Source organism: Cupressus sempervirens, chromosome 5, assembly GCF_028749045.1.
Source record: "Cupressus sempervirens isolate cs-2001-9-10 chromosome 5, ASM2874904v1, whole genome shotgun sequence".
Lineage (NCBI taxonomy): Eukaryota > Viridiplantae > Streptophyta > Pinopsida > Cupressales > Cupressaceae > Cupressus > Cupressus sempervirens.
The window spans coordinates 537,785,822-537,799,052 of record NC_143122.1 but is presented as its reverse complement, the minus strand read 5'-3'; the positions used below and the strand labels follow the sequence as shown (position 1 = coordinate 537,799,052).

Here is a 13,231-nt window from a genome sequence, read left to right as displayed (position 1 = left end):
GTCAAGAACTCTTATCCCTATAATACAATATGAAGCCTCCTTTCTTAACAGGCTATCTCAACAATTATATAGGATCAAACTCTATTGGTTGGCAACAAATCAAAGTAATGATGTATAACCCTATCAAAAGAGTTGGTTAAACAAATTACACTAAATTGGATCTAGCTAACTCAACTTATTTTGAAATTTAAATTCTATAATATCTAGCCAACTCATTGGGAGATATCTAAGCGTTATAATTGTTCCATTGTTCTAGTTTACTCCTACAAAGTGTTGTGCGTGTATCCTTTCATACAACATCTATGAAGAGACTGTTATTACAATAAATAGTCACAAAATGTTGTTTTTGACATAAATAAAGCATCATGTTTCTGCTTAAAGAAATGCCAAGAAATAGACATTCCGTTGACTAAATGAACATGTGGTCTCTTCAACAACACCTCTTTCACTTGGTGTACTACCTCCTGATTTACTGCATTCACTTCAAAATTATTGCTGATAAATCATTGTCTTCAAAATATCTTTATTATTTAGTTACAATTGTATCGCCAAACTGCCCTTTACAGGTTTTTCTGGTTCCACTTAGTTCTTCATTAGACCACACATCCAGAAACCAATCCTTTGTTCCCAGCAATGATATTATCTCCACCAAACAATAGGTGAAAACAGAAGCAAACTCGAGTTTGCACCTTCTGACAAGAAAGAAAGGAAAGGGAAGGTCCATTTTAAGGTCTAAGACGCCTAGTGCCCTGTTTCAACTGCACACTACTTAGAGCATATGAGACTTCCCTGCATTCACAGCACGGACCAGTGATGGATACTACCATCTACATCATTATATTGCATTAGTTGACAACATACACAATTACTGTGCACTTGACCATTCAGATTATAAAGTATTAGAGAGTTTTCTGTATTGACTAGTGGATTGTAGTTCAGACATAGAGAGATATTACCACAAAACACATGGGAAATTTATCATTTGTAAATTACAACTGTGTCATAAAATTATAATTGGATTATTTTTAATGTCATTATGCAAAGTAATCTTTGAATAACTAATTTAAGTACAAAAAAAAAAAATCGACATTGGATAACTTAGAAACATATAAACATTTAATTAAATTAGTCCAAGTTATTTTACTTTAGTCTTCAAAGATAAATAAGTTATACTAATATAGTTAAATTTACTTATGAATCATCAAATGGGTTGTGAAAACTGATAAGATCACTTCTTTCTCATTGCAGGGGGATAAAGAAAGGCATAACAAACAGAAGCATTCAAGCTGGAAGAGACACTGGAGGATCATACAAGGAAGGTGACGGAGAGGAGTGAATGCCCTGAGGCAGGAAATAGGAGGTGAGAAGTGGGAGCATTCAAGCTGGATAAGTGCAGGTAGGAGAAAGCAAAGAGTGACACCCAATGTGAAGTTGGAGGAAGAAAAAGATCCCAATAGGTTGAATTGTAATTACAGCAGTAACTCTCAATACTAGAACATCAGTTAGAATGGTATCCCAGAAAAAAAACTGTAAGGGATGTGGGTCATGTGAACCTCTCATAATTTCAAAGGTGGGACCCCCATACAAACCTCAGCTAGTTAATCTTAAAAAATAATTACCAATAAATAAATTCTATTTGTGATCAAGCTGGCATTACGGCTGAGAGTCAAGGTCACTCTTACCTAGATCCAATACCTGAATTCCCAAGTATGGATGAAGAGGCTTTGGAATGACAATGGTGGTGTGACCGGCATATGCCATCAATAAAGGAAGAGCTGCAATTGAAGGTAATAACAGTTTTCTGTCTTGCAAGAGAAACAACCACTTCATTAAATATCTTATTCAGTAGATACAAAGAGCCAGTTCAAAAATTCACAAAAGTAAAAGGAATAAGACTGCAAGTGTAGAAATCAACGAGAACATATCTTGTAGGCAAATTGTGCTTTATTGTGTAATAAATATTCCACTCCAAAGTAAATATAAACATTACGGCAACTTAAGGAAGATCGGTAAGCAAAACTTACATGCGCCAAGGAATGTCAAGCACATCATCCACAAACCCAAGGAAAAGCATAAAGCAAATGGATCCTAATGCTGCATTATACTCCACAAGCCACTAGTGCCAATGAAATAGCAGAATAATGTCACAAACGAATCATGATGTAAATCCATATGAAAAGATAATCTTTATTGATGATATTTTTGTAAAAAACTAATGAGTAAACAGCATTTCAAATTCATTAGCAATAGTCTCACATAGTCACCTGATAAGGGTAGGATAACACTTCAAATCAGGTAATAAAATAAATAAATAAGATTATAACTAAGTATATTTAATATGCTCAACAAAAGATATAACCACATTCCTACATGACAACGAGATGTGGAGCATTGAAAATATTTTCCTTGGTTATAATGCTAGACCATGAAGTGGAAACAATCCAGTTCATATTCCTACTGTATGGGTCAATGATGTTTTTAATCTGAGTGTGTGGTAGATAATTACTTCTATGACCAACACTTGTTCATTGGGTTGAAAGGTCTAGAATACTAATAGTAACAACAAGATATCACAAATAAGTATTGTTGTGAAAATTCAGACACCACAAAAATGATTTTAAGCAATAGAACATTCTTAATTAACAATCCAAATCTACAAAAACTTATATGAAATTAATAAAAAATCATTACAAAGGTTGCTTTGTATTAGAATGTCATTCCATTCATCAAATAATAATATTCATACCAACAATCTATCAAGACAAAGCCCTAAGCTAGAATCCAAAAAAAAATCTACAAATAGCAAGAACCATTTATAATATTAACCTCCTTCAGATTTACAAAGGTGCTACTCTAATGGAGAATTAAGCTAGAAAATCCAAATCAAATCTACAAATGGCAAGAATCATTTACGATATTAACCTCCTTCAGATTTACAAAGGTGCTACTCTAATGGAGAATAGATTTGTCGAAGTAAAACCCCAAAAGCTCCTATCACTTGAAATCACCTGAAAAAGAATGAATGAATGACCATTTTGGAAGAGAAACTACTGTGGCTTTAGAATCAAGAAAGAATAAAGTCATGAGTGTTGCATGTAAGGAGAGATTATATCCCATGAAATCTACCAAAATGGTGACCTATAGCTTTCATGGAAACTACTCACATCAGAAACACAACTACATTGATGATAGGATAATATTCCTATCCTCCATCACTGAAAGCACACTTGACTTAATGCCCTTAAGATGGGCAACTGATTCCACATAAGAAAACCCCTTGAGAGTAGTTTCAACACCAACTTTGGTCAATGATGGTGACCTAGGTTGTGCAAAGAGGCTAGTTGAAGTAAATATTTTGAAACACGGGAATTTGAAAATCTTGAAGATCAGGGGATTAATACCTCATAGCCCATACCACTTGTCAACGATTGGGAGTATTTCATACCTCAAGCTCAGAGCAAATAAATAAAGGTATCTAGAAAATGAAGAGAATAACATTGATGCAAACATTGGCCACGAAAGACTCATTAAGAATTATCTTAGATCCGTTATCCACAAAAGGAAAAACAAAGCAAAATGTGCAAAGGGTTCTATGATATAAGGACAATTGGAGAATCCAATTAGGAACCAACAAATGGAAAAATCTTAAATGGAACACATGTTTCTCTCAAATCAAGATGATCAAACTGTTGTGGGAAATTTAAAGAGCTACGGATCCCAATGGGTTGTTTTGCCCAATGAAAATTTTCGTAATAAATCAAATCATAATCATGAGACTTGTGGTTTCTCATTTGTAAATCATTTTTGAGTCCTTGTTTCCTATAGCTACCAATGTTATCACCTATGCAAGAAAGGTCTGAACTAGGGTATCAGGAAAAGAATGTGAGTTGCAAAGGCAAGCAAATGAACAACAAAACTTTTAAGGCATGTTACAATAAAATTGTTGGGTGGATATTTTGCAACCAACAATTTTGGGTAAAATCCAGTCACAAAATAGGTAGACCAGCCACAGCGTGTGAGACATAATCTCTCCTACCTTAAAGGGAAGACTTACCCTTCTCACAATTCCTTGGATCAACTCAAGGTAAGCAAGAAGTTGAGAGATTTGAAAAGGTATTACCAATATTCTTTCCTGTTAGCTTTCAGCAAAGAATCTACTTACTCGTGGAGCGAGTAATGGCCAAAATGAAACCTCGAACTACACTTCTATCTGAACTTGTAAACGATGATACTAATAAACCAACACTAACTCAAAGGCTAGTTGAAAGTGTGCCAATTTGACTCTAAGTCTGGTCTTAACCTATAGAATAAGAATGACCTTTACTATTGGGGCACAAAGACTTCCAAGAGTGAAGAATTCTAACTATTTTTGTGAATTAAGAAAGAGATACAAGCTACAGTCAAAGCTTCTAGTCTATATATCTCAACCACTGCTCCCAGTCAAAGCTTCGGCTCGGATTGTTTCTTAACTCTTTATACTTTATTATCAAGAATGCAAAAACATGTGAGAAAAAGGAGAAAAAAGTGAAAGCAACTCAATCAACTTTGACCTAGTCTAAGTAACAAGAAAATTATTGGATTACATGTCATAAGGACATGTTAATCGTATTACATAAAATTACACAATTTCATGCAATTCATCCTCTTCAATCTACAAATGTGAAAAATAGAAGAAAGAAGATGGAAGAGAAGTGAAAATATCCTAATTCTTTTAAAGTGCCTTGAACTTGATGATGACATTACGCACTGTAGGAAGATCTGAGATTTCCATTGTCTTTGCTATAGCTTCTATTCTGACTGCCTCGACATATGCTGATTTTACAACATTACAATTTGCCACGAGAGAATCGTGTAGGTGCTTTGCTAAAGTTTTGTACAAAGCAAACCTATTCATTGTGTGAGAACCAAAATCTTCAAAATCTAGATCAACATTAACTCTAATTGTATATTCTGAAGTCACCTTGTCTATTTCAATCATGTTGTCGTGCTCAATAAGAACTTGACATCCCATTTGTTCTAGATCACACATTACCTCAATATCAATCGACTAACAATCTTTTAAGGTTGCCTGCAACTTTGTTACAAGTTTCCTCAGCATTTCTTCTTTATAACCCATAGAGTCCATGACGCCTATAGAACAATTTGCAAGATGCGACATCACATGCAACTAGGCCATCCAAATCAGAATTGGTAATTTCATCCCAATCACACAAAATTCTCTTGAAGATGTTAGCTTCTTGACTAAGAGATGCAATTAGGTCATGCACCATCTCTTCAATTCCTCTGATACGCTCAAGAATTCTAACCCATCTGTGATGATTTGAACTCCTTCAGAGACAACTTCTCAAACCAAGTTTTTTCCGCATCCATGATCCACTTCTCTTGAGGTATCTGAGATGTAGTGACTGCATGTTGCGAAGACTGTTGTTGAATAACCTCATTTACGTAAGCAAGCTCCCACTTGAGCTGATTCTTTTTCTCCCACAACTCGTCATTGCTCTTTGATACATTAGCAAGTGCATTATGAGCATCTTGTAGACAACCCAACCATGATTGCTTACCAAGTTCAATTTTGGTAAACTTGTAATCCAAATAGTTAAATTCTTAGCCCGGTTTGTCCACCACTGGTTCAACAACCTCCATAAACTTAGTCTTATCATAATCAACTACAATCCTTGAAACAATCTTATCTTTCAAAGATTTAGAGTTGTTTTTCTTAATAGGAAGATTATCTGGGGGCAGCACAACCTTCCTTCTCTTCATAGTAATCTTGCCCAACCAAGCAGGCAAACTAAAACCTTCATCTGATGAATAAGGGGCAGTAGTGACCATCAACATTGATCTTGATTGTATTTTTGTGGTGACTGAACATGCTTTGCACATCCCAAAACAAATTCTGGTTCCAGGGAAGCCATAAGAAAAGTAGACACCAAGTGAATATTGCTCTTCCTAATATGTCTCATCTCCTGATTTGAAGGAGCTTCAATCCTTTGCAAGAAATCGGCCATGTCAATGTGCCCAATTTCTATGTCAAAAACATTGTCAAGAATAGACGAGATATGAGATTAAATTGCATGAGCCAACACTTCGTCATATTGATATTTCATTTTTCCTATGGATTTTAGGATGAGGGCATATCTTGTGATGCAACACGAAAATTCCAAAATTTGAACACAGCATCGGAAGATATTGGTTCCATAAAGACGTCAATTTTGGATCAGCAACAAAGGATTTATGAAGGGCAAAATGCTTGGAGTATGGATTAAATACTCAAAGATCTTGTGTAATAATCTTAAAAGGCATATGCAAAATGCAATTCAGGGAGATGGAAACATGTCGGAAAGAATGAGTTCTTATGTATATGCTTCAAGGAATGAATGTTAGACGCATGGGAATATGTGCAAATATTAACTTTTGACTTTAAAAGTGTGACCTTTAGTCAAAAACGGGTTCTTTGGATGCCATTACATATAAAATGATTTACAAGTAATCATGATATGCAATTGGATTCGGAGGATGGAAATGCGTGCAAGTGGAAATGAAGAATGAGATTACATGTAATTGCATATGGAGAATGAGATGCAAAGTGCTATGACATGTAATGATGGATTGGGAATGAAATGATGCACTTCCATGAAAAGGTGAAAAGTAGAGTGAAGTGAAATGTTTGTGAATTCTTGGGAAAGAACTTACTTCTTCCAAAAGAAGAAAAATGAGAAAGCAAACAAACGAACAATGAAAACAAGCACAAAGAAAACACATACCTTTGGTCTTAGACCCAAACATGTCAACAAGCAAGTTGCTTTTTAAAAGTAAATTTGAATTTGGAGTTTGGGGAAAATCGTAATAGGTGGAAATGAAAGTTCTCATCATATTTAAAGGCAAAATGCACATATCATGGTATACCTTTGAACAAGTGTGCAACATCAAGCTAAAATATGGAACAAAATAGCAAGATAAGCATCAATTAATGAGTAAGATAGAAAATCTCCACTTACTTGGAGATAAAAGAGTTAAAATAGCAAGATTTATAGACTTGAAGACCAATTCTCCTCCAAATCCGAATTCACAAACAACCATTTCACTTCCTCCACACTTGAAGGTAATGGATCATAAATGAACATTCAATGGTCGGATATGGCATGAGAATGACTAAAATGTGATCAAAGATCACCAATATATGAGACGTTTTTGCAAAAACCCAAAGCTTGGACGTTTTCACAAAAAATGTGATCTTAGAATGCTAAGTAATGAGGCATTTTCGCTCTTGAAATACAAAAACGTGTTCATCAATGTAATAGATATGAATTCAAACTCCAAAATGATTCATTGTTGATCAAAACCGTGCTACAAAACTGCAAAAAAATAGACTTTTTTTATGAAAATGTGTCTTAATTAATTTCAACGATTTGAGCATTAATTTCAATGTCTAGGGCATTAGAAGGCAAGAATATTCAAAAAAGACCTCATCATGGATTTCAAGCCACGTTTTGGGCAGATCTAGGCATCTTTTATGGAAAACATGTTCTTGGAGGGAGAAAACATGAAGTTTTTTGCCCTTGAATCTTCAAAAACTGGTTCTATCTTTGCCAATACATGAAATAGATGCAAAACGCACTCTAGAGGAAGCAATACATATTTTAGAAACACGCAATGGCTTCTTTATGCAAAACGCATTCCAAGAGTGCAATGACATATTTTAAAAACATGCCTTTGCCTTCAAGATGCAAAACGCATTCTAGGAGTAGCAATACATATTTTAAAAACACGCTATTATAACCCTTTTAGTGTAGAACACACTCTCTGGAGGTCATTGCATATTTTTAAAATGCTCAAAAATGCAAGGCTCACTCTAGAAGGCCCATTGCATATTTTAAGTTACACATATTTACATGCCTTTAGTTCAAAAATGTGGCCTCTAGAAGCATTTGCATATTTACATGCAAATGGGTTAAAAGACATGTTTTCACAATTTAAGTGATCAATTAAGCACGTGTTTAATTGATTTTTGAGGAAAGATCACTTAAATGGGTCAAAAATAACATTTGCATGATAGAATTAACATTCTATGAGTAGATATTATTTTTAAAAGTAATATTTAACTTAAAATGTTTCAAATAAAACATAAAGTTACTCAAAAATAAATCAAATTATATAGTTAATATAGTCACTTAAGTGAAAAATTAAAAAGCAACTCAACTTGAAAAATATGACAAAAAGTGCACTATAGTTACTTAAAGTGATAAATTTAAATGATAAAGTAACTTAAAAACATAACATAAAGTGATTTTAAGTTATATTTTTCAAAAAGTGAATGTCAACATTAAAATATAACATGGATTTTTAAATCATGCAGTTGCACATGGAGAGTCCACTTCTTGGACACTAAAATGATCATATCTTTTGATTGCTGAATCAGATTAAGCCCTAAGATAGATCGAATCGAAGGGAAAACGGAAAGCAATGATTTGCCCAAAACACCAAAAGCTAACAAATACACTCAAAAATGAGAAAAGGGACATTGAAGGCTTCAAAAATAAAGCATAGGCTCAACAAACAGAAAAACTACAAAGACTTCACAAAAGCTTTCAGTAAAAGAGTTTATTATTTCAATTGAGGTCGACTAATTGATCAATTCTGTCCAATTAAATAATGAACTCAGGGAAAAAATGAAACTAAGTTGAAAACATTTCATATTGTTACCTAAATTTTGTGGGGACAAAGTGCAGGAGAACAAAAATAAAGGTATCTAGAAACTATTTCAAGCTAGGAAATGGCTTGTAGGGAATCCAAGGCACATCAAAGGAAAATAAACTAATCATAAAGGTCCAAAAACATGTGAATGTGACTTAAAACATCTTGGGCACAACCCTAAGGCATCAATGTCATGTTGCAAGGTAAAAAATCACATTACACAAAGTGTTTGTAGTTTTAAATGTCAAACAAAGAAATAGATCACTTAAATAACCCAATAAGCACTTTTTCACTTACAATAACACTTTTTGACATTTGAGTGACTCAAGGCCCCCAAGACAACTTACTTGTATTAGTGTCAAAGAAATCAGATCAAAAAGTGACTCCAAAAAGCTCAAGTGTCCCTATTATCATGACTTAAGGTCAAACAACTACAAGAAAAACTAGTTCAAGCAGAAGAAGAATTTGTTCTTTCTTCAAAACCAGAAGGCTAGGAAAAACGTGTTCCAAACATCCTAATCGCCCCAATGAAACCCTAGATGACAAAGCAAACTTAACAATGCCTCAAAAGTGTAGTTTATAGAAAAAAAGGCATCCATATAGACTTGAGTAACACAACATTAATTGAAAAAACACAAAATAGAGTACCCTAATGACCTCAAGTACACCCCTAGACCTCCTAGTTTCAAAATGTCAAGTTGAAACTTGTTGATTTTAGGAGCACTCCAAATGTAATAGAAATGCCTATGATTTATGTGTTTTTCCAAAGGTAGTGATTTCTCTTGAATTTATATTGTGGAAGAGACGAGAACAAACATGTCCCTTCATGGGACATGTCTATTCAAACACATACTCTTTCATTAATATAATGACATTTATCAATATATATATATATATATATATATATACAATAATATTGTTTCATAGGATTTATCTGACTTAAACTATAATAACATTAGCACTCCCTCTTAGTTAAGGAGGATAAACACAGGATTAAATATTACCTCAAAGTAATATCAAGAATGACATGATTAAGAATATCTTTGATCAAAAGATACTCTAGACTTAGATATCATCTCATGATATCAAGAGTAATGGCCTCAAAATATCAAGTTACATGATATTCACCAAGTACTCCAAGCTTTGGCTTGAAAATATCAAGTTGCATGGTATTCACCAAGTACTCAAAATGTTCATAATGATATCAGGAGTAATGGCCTCAAAATATCAAGTTGCATCATATTCACCAATTTCTCTAAGAAAATAGCCTCCTGAATATCAAGTCGCATGATATGCACCAAAATACATAAAATGTTTATAAGGTATGTGCACATGTATTCTCAATAATACTTATTATAGGAACATTATATTCATGGCTTGTTTAAGGAAATTAATCCACCATGCAAGACATAATCTATCATGATCTGCTTAGACATCATCAGATATCCATTATAATAGAAGATTAAGTTGTTGTAAGATCATCACCTTCCAATAACTTTAACAAATACAAGTGATATTCGTCACTTCCTCATGATGTAGATAGGGCCCAAAATAGTCATGAAATAATATTCATGATTCATAGTCCTCTGACTGCTACAATTTCTTGATCATTGGAGAATCCATCTCGACATGGTCTACTCCCTCTGAATAGATATGATCAAGATCGTCAAAAATCAACAGAAACATGTCCTCTATCTGCTCCCTCTCCTTCCAAGGTTGCCTCTAATGAATGGACCAGACTCCCTCAGAATCTGATATCAATTTTCTCTTCCTGCAAGAACTTCTTTGAAGGGAAAGGAAAAAATCAAGCCAAACAGCTCTTAAAGTATGTACAGAAATACAAGTAAGAGAGATCTACTATATTAGGAATACAATACTTAGAAATTTTACTCAAAAGAGAATACTTATCTCATGTAGTCAAAGGATATGAATTAAAGAAGATTCTTCAGCTGCTCCCACAAACATAGATGCATGCCCTTCAAACGATAACCTTCATCTCCATAACCTTTATAAGTTCTCTATCTTTTGAGTCATTACAAACGCACAAGTCTTTGGCAAGAACAAGCACTTTGCTTTGAATTTGGGCCCACTCTCCATGCACGGCTTGTAATTAGTCTTCAACTTTGTCTTTGTTAATTTTAATCGACAACAACAATATTATTTCCTAATCTTATTTGGATGACTTAGCCACTTGAATTAATAAATTACAGATCACACAAAGTGATCAAGTTCCTTGTTCCCCGTTTGCTATCTTCCTTTGATCACTGTCCTCTTTCTTTTCTCCTATTGATGCTTGGTTCTACTCGCTATGTGGTGGTTCCTTTTCCCACATAAGTCGATGTCCTTCTCGTCTTTGTTGTTCACCTTCAAATACATACAAACATGTGTACTGTATATATCCATAAACATATACTATATATTTTCTTTTAACAACAATATACAATGCAGCCTTTATACCAGTTACCATCTTCAACTGACTAGCAGATCATATATTAATATTAAATTATTTATAACAAAAAAGATTTGAGGCTTCAAGCTTCTGCAATTGGTATAAGAAGCGTGCTTCGGGTTAAATTGTGAAAGCACATATCAAAAAAGCTCTTGGCATTTTGATCACTCAAAAGTCTCTTCAATCACAATTTATCCCCAGGTAAACTTCTTACCAAGCAGGATGTAAAAATTCTCAATTTCAAAATCGTATCTGAATTCTCAACAGTTCCAGATATAGAGCACAGAGTAACTAACAAGTTGTTCAAGCTGGTCTGCAGTCTTGACAGTTTCCTGTGTTTGAATGGAAGTCAGTGATTTGAACATGTGACCTATTGTCATCCAGAGCCTGGATAATTTATAGTAAGGGCAATAGGGCATGAGGCGTCGCAGCCTCCAAATTCTACCTTGGCCTCGCCAACAAAGGCTGAAAGTCTATTAGATCTGCAAACATTTCTGATTTATCAGAAATTAGGAAAGATATAGCACTGTACCTTCCGAAATCTGGTTTCACGATTTGGCGCCATTAAAACAAATTTATTGGGGTTTATTATCATATTCGCTTTTCTGACAACTGTTCCATGGATCAAATATAAGGTTTCTTTTGAATATAATAACCATATTTCATAGCTGATATCTGCTATCCTTACATTTGCAGTCTGGCTATGATCCCATGTTGATTTTAGGATCGCTGCAAGTGTAATAGCAGTGCCTATGATTTATGTGTTATCCAAAGGCAGCAATTTCTCTTAAATTTATATTGTGGATGAGACAAGAGGAGGAATGTCCCTTCATGGAACATGTCTATCCATTAACACATACTAATTCATTAATATAATGACATTTATCAATATATATCTCTCATTGGATTCATCCAACTGAAACTACAATAACATTAACAAAACTAAACCCTAGGTATCTATGTGTTAAACTACAAATGAAGGAATAAAGCATCTTTCAAGTGTCCTATGCATGCTTGAGAGGGATTAGATGTCAAAAAGCAACTAGAAGACATTAGTGAAGATTGAAAAATCCTCCTCCACACCCATATTAAGATTTCATCTTTATAACACCAAAGGACACCACTTAAGAAACTTCCTCCATATTTTATTGGTTGTTGATTGTTTACCACCTACAGTAAGTAGTTTAATGCATGCTACTATATGAAATTTATAACAAAAATATAAATGCAAGACAATACAGAGAACCACCATGTATTCCATTAATATCAATCACAATTCACAGCAACAAGGTTATCAGCCAGAATGATAGATAATAAAACTACTAATACTAACGCTGCCCTCTTCCACCTAAGGGAGTGTATATATAGTCTCTGAGGAGGTACAACATGAACCATCATGACCACAACTACCTACCCCTTGGTCACGCTAACTACCAACAACATGATTAACATTAACAACAATTAGACAATGCATATGAATTTTCCAACAACATCATCCCCACCAAAACGAAAGTCATCTCCTTACTATATACAAACAAAATGGAATGATGTGAAAACCCACAAAACACACACTATACAAGGAAAAAGAAAATCAGAATGATGATAAGGGAGGCTAAGAGTGTGTCCCTGATGTTGTAGCGGTGGATGAAGGTGGTGGAGTTGGTGATGAGCAAGCCCGCAACTCACTCACCTGTTGTGTTTGAATCAAATTCCTAATTGCAAATATCTTCCTCTCCATTGTCTTCTTCACCATCATTATCGCCTCTAACAACTGCTCCTTGGCATTGAATTAGGCCATACAAGTCTCCACGGATGATATCAACATCACCTTATCCACCCTAGCCTCCTCTAACTAAGCCGACAAAGTCTCCCTTTCTACTTGCATGGATGCCCACTCTGCCTTCATGGCTACCCTCTCTAAGGATGCCTCTCTCACTCACTCTAGCTCTCCCTTCACTGTCCCTAACTTCATGGTCAACTCCACTCAAGTTGTCTCTCACATGGCTGAGAGATGCTCAGAACATCATAGTGTAATAGCCCTCTCTACTCAATCTCCCGAACCAACTCACCCATCCAAGTCTCTCCTAG

General features: G+C 34.6%; 1 protein-coding gene across 1 annotated transcript in view; it reads right to left on the bottom strand.

Annotated features, from left to right (window-relative positions):
* Nucleotides 1-13,231, bottom strand: part of LOC149557065 (uncharacterized) — a 150,222-nt gene that overhangs the window by 87,001 nt on the left and 49,990 nt on the right. Inside the window, exons 3-4 of the mRNA XM_089831740.1 lie at nt 2,025-2,116; nt 1,683-1,801 (exon numbers count right to left, since the gene is read on the bottom strand). Coding sequence (XP_089687866.1) covers nt 1,683-1,801; nt 2,025-2,116 — 211 coding nt within the window. The remainder of the gene's footprint in view (nt 1-1,682; nt 1,802-2,024; nt 2,117-13,231) is intronic.